Source organism: Culicoides brevitarsis, chromosome 3 (assembly GCF_036172545.1).
Source record: "Culicoides brevitarsis isolate CSIRO-B50_1 chromosome 3, AGI_CSIRO_Cbre_v1, whole genome shotgun sequence".
NCBI lineage: Eukaryota > Metazoa > Arthropoda > Insecta > Diptera > Ceratopogonidae > Culicoides > Culicoides brevitarsis.
The window spans coordinates 17,729,152-17,745,944 of NC_087087.1; the positions used below are offsets into that span (position 1 = coordinate 17,729,152).

At 33.2% G+C, this 16,793-nt stretch overlaps 5 protein-coding genes across 5 annotated transcripts; 2 read left to right on the forward strand and 3 right to left on the reverse strand.

The window, feature by feature from the left end:
* The first annotated feature begins 1,874 nt into the window (after positions 1-1,874).
* LOC134833806 (xaa-Pro aminopeptidase 3) lies at positions 1,875-3,600 on the forward strand. Its single transcript, XM_063848261.1, has 3 exons — positions 1,875-1,993; positions 2,054-2,555; positions 2,611-3,600. The coding sequence occupies exons 1-3, from the start codon at positions 1,936-1,938 to the stop codon at positions 3,539-3,541; spliced, it is 1,491 nt and encodes a 496-aa protein (XP_063704331.1). The 5' UTR covers positions 1,875-1,935; the 3' UTR covers positions 3,542-3,600.
* Positions 3,576-6,982, reverse strand: LOC134833807 (TBC1 domain family member 22B). Its single transcript, XM_063848262.1, has 2 exons — positions 5,339-6,982; positions 3,576-3,954 (listed from the first exon to the last, which is right to left on the reverse strand). Exons 1-2 carry the CDS (start codon positions 6,683-6,685, stop codon positions 3,817-3,819), a joined length of 1,485 nt encoding a protein of 494 aa, XP_063704332.1. The 5' UTR covers positions 6,686-6,982; the 3' UTR covers positions 3,576-3,816.
* Positions 6,983-8,619: 1,637 nt separating this feature from the next.
* LOC134833575 (beta-galactosidase) lies at positions 8,620-12,522 on the forward strand. Its single transcript, XM_063847939.1, has 4 exons — positions 8,620-8,880; positions 10,451-10,525; positions 10,582-10,745; positions 10,812-12,522. The coding sequence occupies exons 2-4, from the start codon at positions 10,454-10,456 to the stop codon at positions 12,484-12,486; spliced, it is 1,911 nt and encodes a 636-aa protein (XP_063704009.1). The 5' UTR covers positions 8,620-8,880; positions 10,451-10,453; the 3' UTR covers positions 12,487-12,522.
* Positions 12,523-13,597: 1,075 nt separating this feature from the next.
* LOC134833577 (uncharacterized) lies at positions 13,598-14,501 on the reverse strand. Its single transcript, XM_063847940.1, has 2 exons — positions 14,363-14,501; positions 13,598-14,303 (listed from the first exon to the last, which is right to left on the reverse strand). Exons 1-2 carry the CDS (start codon positions 14,426-14,428, stop codon positions 13,680-13,682), a joined length of 690 nt encoding a protein of 229 aa, XP_063704010.1. The 5' UTR covers positions 14,429-14,501; the 3' UTR covers positions 13,598-13,679.
* Positions 14,502-14,583: 82 nt separating this feature from the next.
* On the reverse strand, positions 14,584-15,246 carry LOC134834770 (UDP-N-acetylglucosamine transferase subunit ALG13 homolog). Its single transcript, XM_063849544.1, has one exon. It carries the CDS (start codon positions 15,191-15,193, stop codon positions 14,672-14,674), a length of 522 nt encoding a protein of 173 aa, XP_063705614.1. The 5' UTR covers positions 15,194-15,246; the 3' UTR covers positions 14,584-14,671.
* Positions 15,247-16,793: the final 1,547 nt, after the last annotated feature.

Consider the following 16,793-nt stretch of genomic DNA (forward strand, 5'->3'; position numbering starts at 1 on the left):
TTTTTTAGATATTAATTTAAAATTTTATAAAAGTTTTTTTTATATATCTTTTATATTCACTTACTTTTAGGTCTGTGAGTCGTTTCGTACCTCTTTCACGCTTTTCCATGATGCCATCTAGAATCCGGGCAGAAAACATCAGTCAGCCAGAAAAAGTTTCAAATCTTTTAAAAGCATTAATTTGCATATGGAAGGTCTCATTTATAAAATTAAGATTTCAATCCACGCCATTTTCCATTCAATATAACTTTCCATTCAAAATCATTGACTTACGTTGCATGACATACCAAATTGGCATTGTTGCCAATGTCGGTTGATTCGTCAATCGTCAATGCGTAGCCAATATTTGAGGCTGCCATTGCCTCTTCGCGTTGTAAACTTTTATCATCACACATTTCATTTATTCTTTGCGCCATTGTCGTGTCCGACAATGGAATGCCTTTGAAAAAGTCGCATAGTTCTGAAGTGCTTGAGAAATTAATGTTATACTCCTCAAGAACGTAGCAAATCTCAGTTAAAAAAGGAGCAATGATTCTTTCAGCAATTGTGAGCTCTTTTCCCGCTAAAAACACGAAGTGAGTAATTGAATTTCTTATTTCGAGTTCTAGAAATCTTTTTAAGTTACACAAAAGAGTCTTTATTTTTTTAATTTCTCAAATTTTTTACGAATAAAAACAAAATTATTATTTTTAAATTTTTATTTCGCGACTAGTTTCCAACTCTTGTTCATCGTCAGGAATGGATATTCCATTATTTTTAGAAACATATCACGCTATGTTTCGCAGATTTTCAAGCTTGCGAGACATGGATTTTTCTAGTGAAATTTTATTTATTAAACTAAATAATAAATAATTTAAACTAAATAATGTTAAAAAACAAAAAATTAGAAACACTGACCTTTCCCAATAAAATTTGCCGCCAAAAAGGAGCCCTTTACTTGAGCTTGCAAGTTCCTGAGATCGTCTGGAAGCTCTCTGACTTTTGTTGTTAGCCGTTCCGTATTGAGCACAAGGTTTTCGTGTTTTTTCCTGATATAAAATTAGATAACTTAAAAATATTACCAGTGATAATTTAAAAAAAATTGCTGGAATTCTTCGTCAGCAGGCAAGTTATTTTTCAACTGCATTTTGTAAATATCGAAATGCGACTCGATGAAATTATTTCGCATCGACTCGTTCTTGAATTGTTTGTCACACAGCATGCAAACGGGTACAGCGCAGCATTTTCCTTGAACTTTTATGTAGTGAAATGAAAAAGCGCGTTTCACATATTCTGCCTTAAATTTTCTACAAAAAAAAAAAAATAGGGAACTAATTTTTTTTCTTTTTGAATTTTTGTCTTTCTAATTTTACAGTTTGTTATGACAACAAAAAATCAAAATTTCCTTTAATTTTATTTTTGAGCAAAAGACACATATTTCAAGGCATACATTTTTCTTCACAAAAAAAAAAAAATATAGTTGATAAAAAAAAACATTTAAAAATTTTAAACTTACCTTCAACATTTTTTGCTAGTTTTTTTTTACTTTTTTTATGGGTGAAATTGTTGACTAACATAATTAAACCAATATCTGTTGAAAAGCTACTGAAAAGACAAAAATTTTAAGCCTAAAACACAATTTTTTCTTTTATGCTTTCCATATGCGCAAGCCAAAAATGTTGCTAAAATACACGACGAGTGACCCTCGAAAATGCCCCTTTTCTAAATTTTTTTCTAGAAATGCGATCTTTATCGGATTTTTTTCGTTTTCGTCTATTTTTAGCCTTTTATTAACCTTTTATTTAAGCAAGAAAAAATTTTTTACCATGCAAAACTTGCTCAATACCGCAGACCTAATTTTTTTAATCTGGCAGCCCTACGCACACAATCTGAGAGTTTCTACATCGACGAAAAACATTAAAAAATCATCTAACAATTGCTCAACCGGACAAATAAATGCATAAATTACTCTCAAAATGTCTCCAGGTGCCAAGAAGTGTCGCTCCTCACACAGGTAAGCCCTCAAAAATCCCACCAAAATCAAAGTTCTTTAAAATTTTCCGTATTTTTTCAGTAAAATTATGCACGAGCACAGTCCGCACAAAATTGGATGAGATCCGAGAGACGATAAAACCTCACGAAGCAAAGAATTATGGACAACCGACACCTGAAACCCACTCACATTTACTCAAACCCGGCGAATTCACACCTGGCATAACATTACAGGAATTTCAGGCACGTCGCACGAAACTCGTCGAAAAAATTGTCACCAATTCCAATGCCAGGCAACATTACGTCTTGATACCGTCGGGCAAGAAAAAATTCATGAGCGGCAAAATTCCCTACGTCTTTCGACAAAATACGGATTTTTTCTACCTAACCGGGTGCCAGGAACCGGATTCGTGTCTTTTGCTCGAAATAAATGACGAAAAATGCGTTTCGACGATGTTCCTGCGACCGAAAGACAAGAACATGGAGATGTGGGATGGGGTCGTTACGGGACTCGGGGATGGTCCGGAGTTCTTTGGGGTCGATCAGTCGATTGATATTGCTGATTTAACGAATTATTTGGGATTGTAAGTCAAAAAATTTCATTTTTTCGTAGTGGTTTAATTTCAAAAATAATTTTAGGACCTTCAAATCATCGCAACCTGAGGTAATTTGGTACAATTCTGATGAAAGTGAGTTTCCCCGACTCACATCGACGGTCAAAGAATTGATTCAAGCGACAGCGGGAGCGAATCTCACATCACCCACAAACCTCATCCATCAATTACGTCTCTTTAAGTCGCCGTCGGAGCAAAAACTCATGCAACGAACATGTCAAATCGCCGCCGAAGCGATTAACGAGACAATTTCTTGGTGTCGCCCTGATATTTCGGAGCATCATTTGTATGCCAAAGTCGATTATGAGTGTCGGATGCGCGATGCGAACTTTTTGGCATATCCTCCGGTCGTGGCAACGGGCGCCAATGCAACGACCATCCATTACATCAACAATTGTCAGATGGCGCGTGCCGGCGAAACAGTTTTAATGGATGCCGGATGCGAATTTGGCGGATATTCGTCGGATATAACGCGAACTTTTCCGGTTGACGGCAAATTTACGGAAGCGCAACGCGTTTTATATGAAGTTGTGTTGCAGACCCAAACGAACCTCATTCGGGTGTTGCAGGAAAAAGAGTGTTCCTTAGATGAATTGTTCGAAATTATGTGTTTGGAGCTCGGAAAGTGCTTGAAAGAGATCGGATTGATACCGAAACACGTGTCGGGCGTTGAATTGGCGCGAGCGGCATACAAATTTTGTCCGCATCACGTGTCACATTACCTCGGGATGGACGTTCACGATACCTCGACGATCTCACGAGGCCTCAAATTGGAGCCCGGCATGTGTTTCACGATCGAACCCGGACTGTACATCAGCAGGAACAGCAGGACTGTGCCGGAAGAGTTCCGCGGAATCGGAATTCGCATTGAAGACGATGCCTTGATGTTACCCAACCGAAAGTTACAAATACTTACGGAGACCTGTGTTAAAGACGTCAAAGATGTTGAGCGGTAGATTGAATTTTTAAAAATAAAAAAAAAAGTTTTAACCTCGTACATGGCTTTATTCAAATATTTTAACCTAATTTTTCTTTTTTCTTGATATAATAAGTGCTGAGGATCAATATTTATTTATTTTTAATTTTCTTACGTTTCTAGTGGCTACAATTACCTTTTTTTATTTATTTTTTTTTTTTGCACTTTTTGCATGGATCCTAAAACGAAACGAATCTAAACGAATAACGAAATGTTAGAATTTGTCTGATAAAGATTGATTTGTGGGTCGTTCGGTCAACTGCTTTTCGTCTCCAGGTGCTTCGGGGCGTCAGAATATGTGAATTGCAGTCGGAAGGCTTCCGCAACGAGAACCGAGATGTTGGAGTCTGACCAATTTTGCGTCGGGAGATTTTGTAGAAGTAACATAAGGCCCTGCAAAGTAAATTTTTCTTTGATTAGATTTGGCAAAAAATAAATTTTTGTTCCATGTCCAATTTCAAAAGTCGAAAATTCAATGGAGCAAAATAAAAAAAATAAGTTGAAAATTCATCAAAATTGACCGTTTTTTGGTCTTTTTCATATTTTTTCAAAAATTTTTTAAATTAAATAAAAAAGTTAATTTTTAAGAATTTTTGTGTGGAAAGAGGAAATTTAATATGAATTTTCTTTTCCAAAAATATTATTTTTCAAAACTTTTTGACAAAATTTTTTTTATTTTAATTTTTAACTTGAAATACTCTTATATCAATTATAATTTATCAAATCTCAATTTAGATACCATAAACAACTAAAATTTTCATTAATGATCAAAAATTGTTTGAATTTTGTTATTTTGTTTGAAAAAGTATTTTAAAACTTTTTTTTAACTTTTTCTGAATTTTGAAAAAAAATTCTTGGGATAAAAAATTTGAAAAAAATTTGGAAAGGCCTTATTTATTTTTTTTATTTTTTGTATGAAAAAGTATTTTAATTTTTTTAAATTTTAAACCGAAATAAAAGTTGACGAAAAATTCAAAAATAAATTTATAAACAGCCTTAACAAGATTTTATGAGATAAGAGAAAAATTAAAAATTTAGGTACCTATATGGTTTAAAATATAAAATTAAAAAAAAAATATATTATATTAAAAAAAAAATGATAAATATTAAAATAATATTAAGAAAATTATAAAAATTAATAATTTATTAAATTTAATTTTTTAGGTACCTAATTAAAGTTAGTTTTAAAATAAATTAAAACAAAAATTTAAATGAAAAAAATATGATGTACTTTTTCATAAAATTTACTTAAAATTTAAAACTGCTAATTAAATTTTTGATTTAGAAAATTATTTAAATTTTTTTATTTAAAACCACATAAAAATTCATTTTATAAGAAAAAATTAATAATTAATTTTAATAAAATTTAAAAATAAAGAAAAGAATTAATTAAAAAAAATTCTTTACTCATTATGAAAAAGCTAAAAAACAGTAATTAATATTGGAATTTTCATTTTTTTTTTATTTACCCAATTGGATTGGATTTTAAAAAATTTAAATAGTCAATTTTTGATAAGAAAAGTTTTTTTAAAGTTGTGATTTAAAATGCCTTAAACTAAATTTAAAAATAAAAAAAAAATGCCCAGATAGCAAAATTCGAAAGAAAATAAACAAAAATGTAATTAATTATAAAAATTGATTTTAAAATAAAACCCTTTAAAAAATTATAAAAAAAATTAAAAAAAACTTTTAATTTACCTAATTTAATTTTTTTTTAAAGAGATTTTTCATAAATTTGAAAATAAAAATTTTTTCAGAAAAAAAATTAAAATCTCACCTGAAAATCGTTCTCTTGCAAAAGTTGATCGCGCCAGTTCAGTAAGAAAGCTGCACAAACATATAGCTGAAACACGGCAAATCCATCGGATTCCGCCAAATACGTGTCCCACAGCCGGATCGTACAATGCAACGGAAGCTCTCGCGTCAACAAATTATTCATCCAGCGAAACGAGAACTGCAGATAATCCACGCCATGCGTCTGCAAGTGTCGATGCAGCGTCCCATCAATCCGCTGAATAAGCTCCTTCAGTTGATTCACCTTCGCCTGAATGCCCAGCTGCGCAAAAATATAATTATCCTGTATGCAATCCAAGAATTTCGAGAGACACCAAAACGAATCTGCCTCGATGATGTGCCGTTGTTCCGTCGTCAAGTCCTCCAATTTGCACGTATCAATATCCACGGTGCCCGATTCGAGAGCCTCTTGCAGAAAAACGATGAAAAATGGCGTCACCAGGTCATTTATGCCTTGCACGTAGCCGGAAGCGGGATGTCTGATGGCCCAAATGAACAAAATCCGCTCAAACATCGCCTGCACCCACTTTTGCTGGAACAACGGCACTTGCGGATTCATGCGAGGTACATCGATGTTGATCTGGCGATACGTGTCGTCCTGATCGAAGCTCTGCGTATCCTGAAGTCGTTCGTTTTTCTCGAAATTCTGGTTGGAAACGTCGAAATATTGCTCCACGAGTTTCTGATAATCGGCTCGTTTGCGTTGCAACACGGATTCGCGTCGCTCCAGACTCGTTGGCAAGTGTCCGGATAGCAGGCGCCACGTTACGCCGCGCATTTTCCGCGGAATTCCCGACCAACAAAGTTCTTTTAAGGCTTTCAAGTTCAACAGCGGTGCTTCGAGGATCGTCTTGTACTTTTCCAACTTTGATTCGTACTCGTCATTCTTACTGGCGATCGTCGAGGGGAATTTTAGCAGTTGCACCCTGCCCGGATAGTGAAATTTCGGCTTGGGATCTGCCGAAACGACAGGCACGGGACTCGCGGATGAGCTCGGTGCCGATGCAACATTTCGATTTTCCTGGCAATTTTCCTTGGCAGCCGGTTCTTTGTCCCGATTCGAGCCCGTTCCGTTGCTTTTGTGGGTCTGGATGACATTCGCTGGCGCCGGCGACGAAAAAGACTTGCGTGAAACCTTGGATTCGCTCAGCAGCCCAGACACGATGCAAAATTCGTCGTCTCCCACTTCCCAGGCGTCCTGCACGGAATTTTGGAACTTTTGGAAAGACGAACTTCCGGCAGCAGCAGCCGCTCCAGCGACATTGTTGTCCTTTTTGATGCGACCCGGTTTCGTATTGACGCTGTTCTTCCAAAAATTGTGGTTTTCCATTGGTATCTAGGACACCGATTGTGTGTTCCCGTTTTTTATATCTAATTTAATAATAAAACTTTTCGTATATATCGTGATACGTCGTCAGATGATGATGATGATGTTGTTGCGGAAAGGTAAAAAAAGAAAGCTGGCCACACATTTATCACTTTGGATGGCAGTTGGTGTGGCTACTTCCAATGAATATCATCGGGTGGCGTCTTATCTAGGGGTTTTTTGTAAAATTTTATCAAAAATTCCGCAATATTTGCGGATTTCGAAGATTTTTTTGTGGTCGAACAATTTTCAATATTTTTATTTTGCAGGCAAGACTGTATGCATAGATGTCGTATGCGGCACGAGAACTGTGGAAAGACACGTTTATCTTCGAATTGCTGGCCAATCAGAAAGCAACAACGTACAAGACGTTTGAATGAAACGTCAACAAAACGGGATTTCAATTTTGAAGTCTGAAAGTTTGACATTTGAAGCGAATAACGGTAGTTTAAGGTTCGCGGACTCGAATTTTTATCAAAATCTTAAGTATTTTTAAGTTGGATAACGTTTATAAAATATAATTCATTTTACTGAATTAAAAATTTTTGAAAAATGTCAAAATGTGTATACAAAAATGCAAAAAAAATAAGTATTTTCAAAACTTATCTTTAAAAAATTATTTAAAAAAAATTAATTAAAAAAAATAAAGTTAAAAATAATTTTAAAAAAAATCAACTAATTTAAATAAATTAATTCAATTTCTTAAGATTTTGCAATTTAAAAGTAGTAAATTTTCGTTTTTTTAATCATCAATCAAGAAAATATAAAAAACTAGAAAAATCAGAATTTTATCACAAAATTTAAAAAATTAAGTGATATAAATTCAAAATTAGGTTAAAAAAGTTTTTAAATCAAAATTTTGCCATGACAACATTGTAGATTAAATTAATTTGTTAAACCTCGCTGGCGTTACAGTAGATTATTATTTAGTCCGTAGCAAAAATTGTACAAATGATGAACACGACAATAAAATATATTATTGTTATCATATTAAATTCAAAATAAATAATAAAATTAAATAAATTATGCCAAAATTGGCTACTACTGGCTAAATTTACTTTTAATTAAGTCATTTAAGTCAAAATTAAAAACTTAATTTTTCAAAAACTTAAATATTTTCATGAAAAATCGTAATTGAATTTTCACTCTTGCCTTAGAGAAAAGTATTTGGTGAAAAAAACGATTTTTCATGAATAATTTAAATTTTTGGAAAAATTAAGTTTTAATTAATTGACTTAAGTAAAAGTAATTATAGCCAATAGTAGCAATTTTCGGTAACATTTATTTAATTTTTTTATTTTTTTTAAATCTATATTCTTAACTATATCTTAATAATCTTAACTTTTAAATTTTCTGATAAAAATATGACTTTTCTTATTTTTTTTATAGTTTCTATAAAAATATCCAATTTGTAAATCAGCTTATTTAGCTTTTAACTCCTTTTAGTGAATGATATTATTGTACTTTTTTAAAAACTAATAACATGACTTAAAATCCTTAACATAAAAAAATCAAAATATTGGTCCAATTCCTATGTCATAATGAGGTCTAAATCACAGAAATTCCACAAAAAAAAAGATACCTGAAATCAAAAATTATCAAAACAAAGATAAGAATGCAATCTTAACATTTTTGAAAAAAAAAAACTGATACTATGTAGTGCCCTTATTAGATATCGTACCAGAGACAAGATAATCCATGAACCTCTTAACAATGGTTAACAAACAGATCAATTGATTAAAAATTATCTACCCGGCTTATTTATTTGCTTGTTTTCATAAAGAAACAGCTGTGCCATCATTCCATTTATATTCGATGCAAATGAGAATTCTACGACAGTTCTTACTCAGCAGTCGTCGATAAAACAACTCAAATATATTCACGTACTTACAAGAAAATAAATACAAATAAAAACGTCGCGGTGTTCAATCAGGCGGTTAAAAGTGAAGAAATTACGCAACTTTGATTTACTTTTATATTTCTATTTGGAAATACATTTGTACCTAAAAACAATTTGATAATAAATTTCTGTAGTTTATGTTTGAAAAATTAGCATTGAGTGCCGCCGCATGAAGTGTTTTATGATAACGAGCAAGACACATTTTTAATTGGGTGAACTAAATAAATAAAGAAACAAAGTTTCACAGAAATACCGAGTGGTAAGTGGAAATAATTAAATTTATGGATTATTGATGCCTCGTTAGATTTGCATTTTAATATTTTCGATCAATCATTTCTTTATCTTCTTGTTTTTATCTTGATATGGCAATTAGATAAACATTAAACACTTGTCCGGATTATTTATTTGTCCGCAGTGAGTTCCTCATTTCATTAATCATTCATTTTTATTATTATCGATGGATATTATTATTGAAAAAGGTGTTCTAAATGTCAACATGTGTGAATCACAAAGACATCAAAGAAATCATTAGGGTTTATTTATAAGGACATTGAACAGGAAGTTAGCAGTTGAAAAAAATATTGAAAAAAAATCTCCAGAAAGACAATCCTGTCTGTCGGTAAAAAAAAAAAATTCATTTAAAATGTAAAAAAATCATTAATGTTACAAATTTTCGATCCGTTGGACTTTTTTTTTTAGTTCTTTTATTTTCAATATAAAAGTCAGCTTCGAACAAAGGAACATATAAAATTTATTTTTTTTTTTGCCTTTTGGAATATGGTTTTAGATCGAATTTTTGTTCTTGATTTATTTTTTGATAAAATTGCGACGTTTTTTTATTGATCTAAGCAAAAACAATTTACAGTGTGGATTTGTTGAAAATGTAACGGACAGCTTTATTTTGTAAGCTTTGCAGAGATTCTTTAGATCTGTTAGAAGCCAAAATTGAGCACAGGTAAATTATATGACTATTTAGATGTGAATAATACAGAGTCTCATATTGACTGGAATGAGAAACCGCAATAAAAATTTTATTTTTCGTTTTACATGATTCAGGTGATGCTCTTAAGAGAGTCTTGGATCTATCGTTATCCCCAAAAACTTAAACTTTTTCAATTTTTCAACGTTAAAAGACAATAAGTTGCAGAAGAACCAATTGTAAATCATCTCTAGATCATTCGATACTTAATATCCTTCATCATTCAATAAAAGTTTTTGCCCTAAAAATTGATTTATTCCTTGAAACTTTTTTTATGAAAGTTTTTTTTGCATTTGTGACTTATGTAACTCGTTTGATTTTGTAAGTCAGATCTGATTTTATCCTCATTTTAAATGGGACAACACAAATGGCCAGCCAAGTTTTAAGATCCAAAAGCCTAGATAAGTACGACGATTCACTTTAATGGATGATTGATTATTTTTAAAAATTAATCAAATCAAAAGAGAAAGTGTTCATTTTATTCTTGGACATTGTTTGCTAAAAATGAATATTGAAGTTTATATTAATATAAAATCTTAGAATAAAAATCTAAATGCGCTTTTGTATCTTCAAATTTTTTCTCGTTGACTTCTTCTATGATAATTACATATTTCTACTATTTGAGTAGACGACGGAAAATCAACATTAAATAAAGACATTGAAGAGAAACAATAAATAATAGCCAGGTACATTGACCCAATAATAAAGAACGAGACACTCAATATCGATAAAAAAAATACTATTGAATACGAAGAAAGAGTTAAAGCAAAAATAGCGACACTACTCACTACTGAGAAGTTCAAGTTCATGAGCGCAAATATAATTTAATATTTAAATATTTTTTTTTCAGACGATGCTCAAACTACTTGTTGCTCTAGCGGTTGCATTCACTGTAGTTGCGAGTGAAGGAACGTCAACGACAGTTGTAAGATTTAAATTTTTTTTGGAGAATTTTTTTTAAAAATAATTTTACTTACCTAGTCTTCACGATCATTCGTGGTCGATTGGGATAACGATCGATTTTTGAAAGATGGAGAACCTTTCCGATTTGTTGCTGGATCTTTTCATTATTTTCGTGCCCTGAAGGAAACTTGGAGACACAAGCTAAGGACCATGAGAGCAGCAGGCTTGAATGCTGTTACAACGTGAGTTTTCTTGATTTTTTGAGTCAAAAAATAAAAAAGACTTACCTATTCAAATTTTTTTTATAGATACGTTGAATGGTCCCTTCACAACCCGAAAGAAAATTACTACGTCTGGGATGGCATTGCTGACTTAAATTACTTCATTCAAGTGGCTGCCGAAGAAGGTCTTCTCGTGATTCTTCGTCCTGGACCTTACATTTGCGCTGAACGTGACATGGGCGGCTTCCCGTATTGGCTCCTTACGAAATATCCAAATATCAAGTTACGCACTTATGATGCCGACTATTTGCGAGAAGTTGAAAAATGGTACAATGTCTTAATGCCTCGCATTAGAACTCAACTGTATGGTAATGGAGGTCCTATTATCATGGTTCAAGTTGAAAATGAATACGGTTCCTTTGGCGTCAACGATCAAAACTACAAATTATGGTTGAAACAGCTAACGGAAGATTTTGTCGGGGACACAGCTGTTCTTTTTACGAATGACGGACCGAGCCAAACACCACGTGGTTATCTCGAAGGAGTTTTAGCGACACTTGATTTCGGTTCTGGTTCAAATTCACAAATTGACGGATGGTGGGGCACGTTAAGGAAGTACATGCCAAAAGGACCTCTCGTCAATATTGAATACTATCCTGGCTGGTTGACCCATTGGCAAGAAGACATGCAACGAGTTGACACAGCTCCAGTTGTAAATAGTCTTCGTTACATGTTGCAACAAAATGCGAGTGTCAATTTTTACATGTTTTTCGGCGGAACAAATTTTGGCTTCACAGCTGGAGCAAATGATGGCGGACCAAATCGTTATAATGCGGATGTTACTAGTTATGATTACGATGCTCCTATGACTGAAGCGGGAGATATTACGCCAAAATATTTAGCAATCCGTGATGTTATTGGCGAATTTTTGCCACTGCCATCCTTGCCGATACCTGAAATAAGTCCAAAAGTTAAATTTGGTCCTGTTTCAATGCGACCAATTTCTGTCCTCCTTTCAAATTTCGCAAAACGTCGACTTAGTCAAGGTGTTATCGAGAACCGGGTACCACTAACCTTCGAAGCTCTCAATCAATATTCCGGTTTGGTGTTGTACGAGACGACTTTGCCAAAGATAAATCGCGATCCCGTCAATTTGCATGCCGAAAATGTGCATGATCGAGCATACGTCTTTGTCGATCGCAATTTTGTTGGTATCATGTCGCGCGAAAATGGTGTCGATACTTTGTCAGTTCCTGCAGGATTAGGTTCCAGGTTGCAGATAGTCGTGGAAAATCAAGGAAGAATAAATTTCAATATCCCAAATGATTTTAAAGGATTGCTCGGAAAAGTGAGTTACAATGGAAAAGAGTTAACTGGGTGGAATATGACAAAGTTTCCCCTGGATAATCCCGCGGATATCCTTAAAATGGTGGAAACGTATATGCAACAACCTTTCCCGTCAACATCGCATGGCAGAAGTTTCGTTCGAACTGGACCAACATTCTTCTACGGGACTTTTAACTTGACGAAGCAACAACTGCATGATACTTACTTGAATCCAACGGGATGGGGAAAGGGAATTGCCTACATAAATGGTTTCAATCTTGGGCGGTATTGGCCTCTTGTGGGTCCGCAAATTAGTTTGTATGTGCCCAAGGAGTTGTTGAAAGAGGGGGATAATTATTTAATAATGTTGGAATATCAAAAAGTGCCCGATGCGAGCAGTGTCGTGTTTGACGATCACGAAAGCTTGGATGGGTAGTGTGCCATAATCACTTGTTTTATTAATATTTTTTTTTATAAATAAAATAGCGTTTCTCGTAAATTTCATTTGAGAATTCATTTACCCAATATATTAACTTGTGGCTCAAGCAATCTGAGATTCAACCAGGATTTTAAAGTACTACGAAACTAAGTTTTAGCTACAAAATTCTTGCCAGACATTTAAAATTTGTTTCAAAAGTGTAGTTTTGAAAAATATTTTATTTTGGCATCCTCCATTTTCAAAGGTAAGAAATTGTCAAAATATCAACAACATGTTTAAAACTAATAAATTGATTATTTTCAATTTTTATTATATAAGGATTTTGATACAGGGAAAGAAATAGAAATAATCGGCTAGTCCAGCAAAAGCGATTTGCTAATTTCGGTTACGAATGTAGTGGGGAGTTCATCACAAAGAACGATCGATGTTGTAAAAATTTAAAAGCAAAAATCAATTGACAAAGAAGTGTTTATTATATTTGAATTAAAATTTTTGATGTATTCACAACGGTTTGTTCCTTTACGGAGAATATTTCACTGCTCTTATGAATTTAATACAAAAATCAAACTATTATGAATTATTAAAAAACATTCAAGACTCACACAGCCAAATGAGAGCAGAAAAGTTGAACACCATCAAACTAATTTGTAACTTAACGTTTCTTTCTAAATAGAACAAACCAACTATTTTTGCATTATAAGTCCAGCAAAACCCCAGAAGAAGTTTAGATTTAATGAAGAATATTTACGAGGTGCAACTATTCCAGAGTCTGAGTTGAAAAGCTTATTGACACACAATATTCACGCAGAAAGGGAATTAGGCCACTTTGACCACCTGTGTTGATCAGTGCCTGTTGTTTAAATAACAGAAGCAACGCAAATAGAGTTTGAGACATGATGTGCTTACATCAAATGACTCCTAAGATGTAGTTATTCCCTTGCGATTCCAAAAAAATTTCAATAGCTTGACAAAATGAAAGAACAATGTAACAAAAAGCAGCGGAAATTATGGTTGAAAATATTAAGAGGTTAAAGAAAATGATGAAGTAAAAACGGAATGCTATATAAATCAGTCTGTTGAAAAAACTTTATAAAGTTCAAACGCCTGTCAAACTATTTTAACTCACAATTTCGTTTAATTAAATAAGATATATTTTTCTCTAGTTGTATAAAAATAAATTTGTTCGAGATTCACTTCAATTTTGCACGAATAATCTTTTGCCCGGCATACGCAGCCAACGTAAGGCCTCCAATCCACATCACAGACTTGAAAATCTTCTTAAAAACTCCTTGTCCCGAGCCGTTTCGACCGCCTCCAAACTCGTCACTCACAATTTCATCTACCAAAAAGTGCATTTCATCGCACTGTTGCATCATTTTCTCAATTGTCTTCAAAACCAACGTCGATGCCGGGATATTTTCGTCTGGCAAGACCAAATCTTCCGGCGGTTGTACCTTAAATCTTGCCTGAGCTGCCATTAGAGACATTTTCAAGTTATTTATGTGCTCCGAAATGTTCGATAAAACTCCCGTGCTGTACTCTTCCATGTCTGTTTCCTTGAGAACTTGCTCATAATCCGGATCCTGCTTTGGTAATTGACGAAAATATTGCAACATTGTGTCTCGCATGCTGGAACTTTCAACACCGAGTAATTCTAGGTCCTTGTCGCATAACGAGGAGAGATCTTTGAAAAGGAGTCCGCGCTTTTTGAACTCTGTGAGAGCAGCATCAGCTTCGGGATCGTTAAAATTCCAGGCAACATCCAAGGCAGATACGCGACTTCCTGCTGTGTATAAATTATCATCAGAGTCAGCCTTGAAAAATATCGCAAAAAATTAAAATTTGTCCTGTTTGAGAAAAAAGAGAAAAATACCTTTTTTAAAGGGGAATCTTTCGGTCCATCTCCAATAATTTCAACTTCGTCGTCGTTTTCGGACATTTTAGGATAAATCACAAAGAAAATTAAGCTAAATTTGTAAAAAATATAAGGAACGACGATTTAAGCCGGCAATTTTCTGTTTTGAAATATTTTTTGACAGAAATTCATTTGGGTTCGTCTCAATTATTTTTGATTAGAAAGTCGTTGTGTGGGATGTTAATTGTTTGTTTTATTAATTTCTGAATAAAAAAGTGGAAGATTCTTAAAAATAATTCAATGTTAACTAGATCTGCTTGCGACGTCTCACGCTTTTACATCAAATCCCATGAAATTATCCAAATACTTGACGAATTCCTTGACATTTCCTTGTTCGTACTTTTTCAATTTCGTGGCGTCGAATTGTCTCAAAGCCTGTGCGAGTCTCTTGGGTGTGCAAAAGAACAAATATCCCTGTCTACAGAGTTCCTCAGCCAATTCTACCTGATGATTGTCCGCCAATTCGTCGTTAATAACGGTCAACAGTGGTTTTCCTGCGCGCAGCACTTCGATACAACTTCCGGCTCCTGCATGAGAAACCACCAAATCTGCTTCTTTGATGTCTTGGGCGATTGTGGATTTAAGTTCGTACGTCTTGAGGGTGATTCCTTCGGTGTTGGCGTAGATTTCGGTAATTTCTGTGGGCACGTCACCAGTTCCCGTTTGGATTGTTAGTGTTTTGCAACCAATTTCTTTGAGAGCTTCACGAACCTCTGTGGTGCAAATGGTTTTGATCAATTCGTTGAACTGCGTGGTGCCGACTGTGACGAAAATCGATGAGAAAGGCATTTTTAATAGGGAATTTTTGATTTTTTGTGTGGAGGAATTTCTTGTTTTTGTTGTGGTACTGTCAAAAAGCAAAGTTACTATCCTCTAAAACTAAATAAGCTGACAATCGTCCTTCGATTTTTGAAGAGAGTTCTTTTCAATATCTTTAATAACTGAAAAACCACTAATTTTTATAAAATTTCAGTAGTATTTAATATAAATTTATTATTTTTTGATGTTTAAAGATGTTTTACTTTTGAAAAAATCGAGCTAATACCAATTTTTAATAAAGATTTTTATAACATTTTTATAAATCTTATTTTGAATACATTTTATTTCTTATTAATCTTTTACTTTAAGTCAAATAGATTCAATAAAGAAAATGTGCCTCCTTATCGTATATACATCTGTTTTTCTCGTCAGGTTGTGTTAATGGTAAAATTGACAGCGTTCGGCTCAATCAATTAAGGAATCGAAATCTTACGGACTCACATTATTTTTTTATAATCATAGTGTTCAACTTCAAGCCTCTTATTATTAAATTTTGTATATGAAAAAAAGGAAATTATACTTCTAATACAAAAATGCGTTTAACTGTTGATCCGCGATATTAAGGATTAGCTTAACTTGTATTGTCGTTTTTTGTTAAGTCTGGAAGACTAGCTGCATTGTAAGTTGGCGGACAATTCATATGGATATGAAAATGAAATCCGTCAACTATATGTATGGTTCTTTCAAAGATGATTTGGATATCTTGAACAAAAATAATTTGAAGCGAGGTGTTCTCTTCTTACCAATTGTGAACATACTCTGACAAGCTACAGCTATTGTCATAATATATTATTTCAGGCATTTTTGCAAATCTTGTCAGAAGTACGCCTATAGAAGTAGTAGTTCTACAAATGTTCAGTCGAGTTCAGTCAATTTTTGATCACCATTTCTCCCAACTTTTTTTATATCAATTATTTCAATGATTTAGAGAAAAAATCTTATGTGTTTTTGCCCCGTAGTGAATATTGAATTCATAAAAAAAAATTGAATAAATTCCTGAAAAATTTTTTTTTGATAAAATAAAAGTTTTATAATATAAGACTATATGAAAAGTTTTCTACTATTAATAAAAAAAAATTATTAGATTTTTGTTCACCAAAAAGATCCATCTTCAGGTGTTTTAAAATACTGAAGAAAGTTTATCTTATCTGAAAGTCCATCTGGTTTTGTTTTTTAATTTTTTTTCCAAAAATAAAGAAATTGTAAATTTTTTAATAAGGGTATACGCGTCAAAGTTTACGGGCCCGTAACTCGCATTAAAACCGTTAAAATCCGTATTCCTCGTATTTCCCGGCAATTACAGCAATTCGTGCTTACTAAATCAACTTACAAAAATAGCCGTATTTCGTATTCATTAAAAAAGTTTGTCATATTAGCTGAGACCCTTTTTCTTTAAATTAGGCTAATTTAGATCAAAATTCATCCGGTTTTTGGAATCAAATTAAAAAATCGCTAAAAATTTATTTTATTTCCATTCGATTTGCATTTGAAAAAAAATTCATCCTAATGTAAATAGCTAGATCAATCTAAAAAAAACAAATTTTCATATGAAACGACAAGTTTTAATGGA